The sequence below is a fragment of the Nicotiana sylvestris genome, chromosome 9, assembly GCF_000393655.2.
Source record: "Nicotiana sylvestris chromosome 9, ASM39365v2, whole genome shotgun sequence".
Classification (NCBI taxonomy): domain Eukaryota; kingdom Viridiplantae; phylum Streptophyta; class Magnoliopsida; order Solanales; family Solanaceae; genus Nicotiana; species Nicotiana sylvestris.
The window spans coordinates 191988577-191989927 of record NC_091065.1 but is presented as its reverse complement, the minus strand read 5'-3'; the positions used below and the strand labels follow the sequence as shown (position 1 = coordinate 191989927).

The 1351-nt window shown below is 39.5% G+C and overlaps 1 protein-coding gene across 1 annotated transcript; it reads left to right on the top strand.

Annotated features, from left to right (window-relative positions):
- Positions 1 to 707: 707 nt before the first annotated feature.
- On the top strand, positions 708 to 1145 carry LOC138878763 (uncharacterized). Its single transcript, XM_070158456.1, has one exon. The coding sequence runs from the start codon at positions 708 to 710 to the stop codon at positions 1143 to 1145; it is 438 nt and encodes a 145-aa protein (XP_070014557.1).
- The last annotated feature ends 206 nt before the right edge of the window (positions 1146 to 1351 follow it).

Below are 1351 nucleotides of genomic sequence, written 5' to 3'. Positions count from 1 at the left end.
CTTGAGAAAGAGTTGACAAGGAAGAAGCTAGTAGGAGAGAAAATAGGTTTAGGAAGGGTAATTCAGATTATGGCGGTCCATGCAAAAAGGGAAAGTTGGACTATTCCAAGATCGAGAGTACACATAAATCATCACATCATAAGCAGAATAAGTTAAATTTTTCTACTGTTGGTACTCCAAGTTATGGCCAAGGAAAAACTCATACACCTACTTGTGCACAGTGCGGGAAGAATCATTATGGTGCATGTAGATGAGCTTTTGGTGCTTGTTTTAATTGTAGAAGTATGGATCATAAAGTGAAGGATTGTCCTAATCCTAATCCTCTTTCTTATACACATACAGAAGGCTCAGTTCAAAAGCCTGTCACTACTTATTCTCAAGCTAATAGCAGTGCTAGACCTCGAAATATGCAAGCATCAGGTTCGAGTGGAGCTAATTAAGCTAGTGGGTCAAGAGCTACTGCACGAGTTTATGCTATGAGACAGAAGAATGACCAGGATGGCCCAGACGTGGTTGTTGGTAAATTTCACTTATTTGGCATATCTGTTGTTACACTATTTGATATTGGATCTTCGCACTCTTATGTTTGCTCATCACTTGTATTTCCTGATATTGTTAAATCTGTGAGACTTGACTTTGATGTGCTGGTCACGAGTCCATTAGATCATCAGGTTATTGTTAACAGGATTTACTGAGATTGTTCACTCATGATTCAAAATCTGGTCTTCCCTGCCGACTTGCTTGAAATGCCCTTCCAAGACTATGATGTTATTATTGGCATGGATTGTCTCCATAGGCACCATGCATTGGTTGATTGTAGGTTGAAGCAAGTGACATTTAGAACTCCTGCATATTCACATATGGTAGTTCAAGGAGAAAGATCATTGACATCTAATATTATTTCTGCGGTCTTGGCAAGGAAGATGATTTGTCAAGGTTGTGATGCCTATCTTGCTCATATAGTCGATACACGATTGGGGAGTCCAAGTCTTAAGGACATACCAACCATGTGCGACTTTCCTGATGTATTTCCTGATGATCTTCCTGAGTTGCCTCCAGAAAGGGAGATTGAATTTCCTATAGATCTTGTCAATGGAACTACTCCTATTTCTATCGCTCCTTATAGAATGGCTCCAGCTGAATAAAAGAGTTAAAGGCTCAATTGCAAGAACTTCTTGAGAAAGGTTTTATTCGTCTCAGTATTTTGCCTTGGGGAGCTCCTGTTTTATTTGTGAAAAATAAAGATGGCACTTTTAGGCTTTGCATTGATTAACGGAGGCTAAACAAGGTAACAATCAAGAACAAATACCCACTGCCTAGAATCGATGACTTGTTTGACCAACTGAAGGGT

Coding starts and splice junctions, on each gene's coding strand:
- LOC138878763 (XM_070158456.1), top strand. CDS start 708: ATGATTCAAAATCTGGTCTTCCCTGCCGACTTGCTTGAAATGCCCTTC.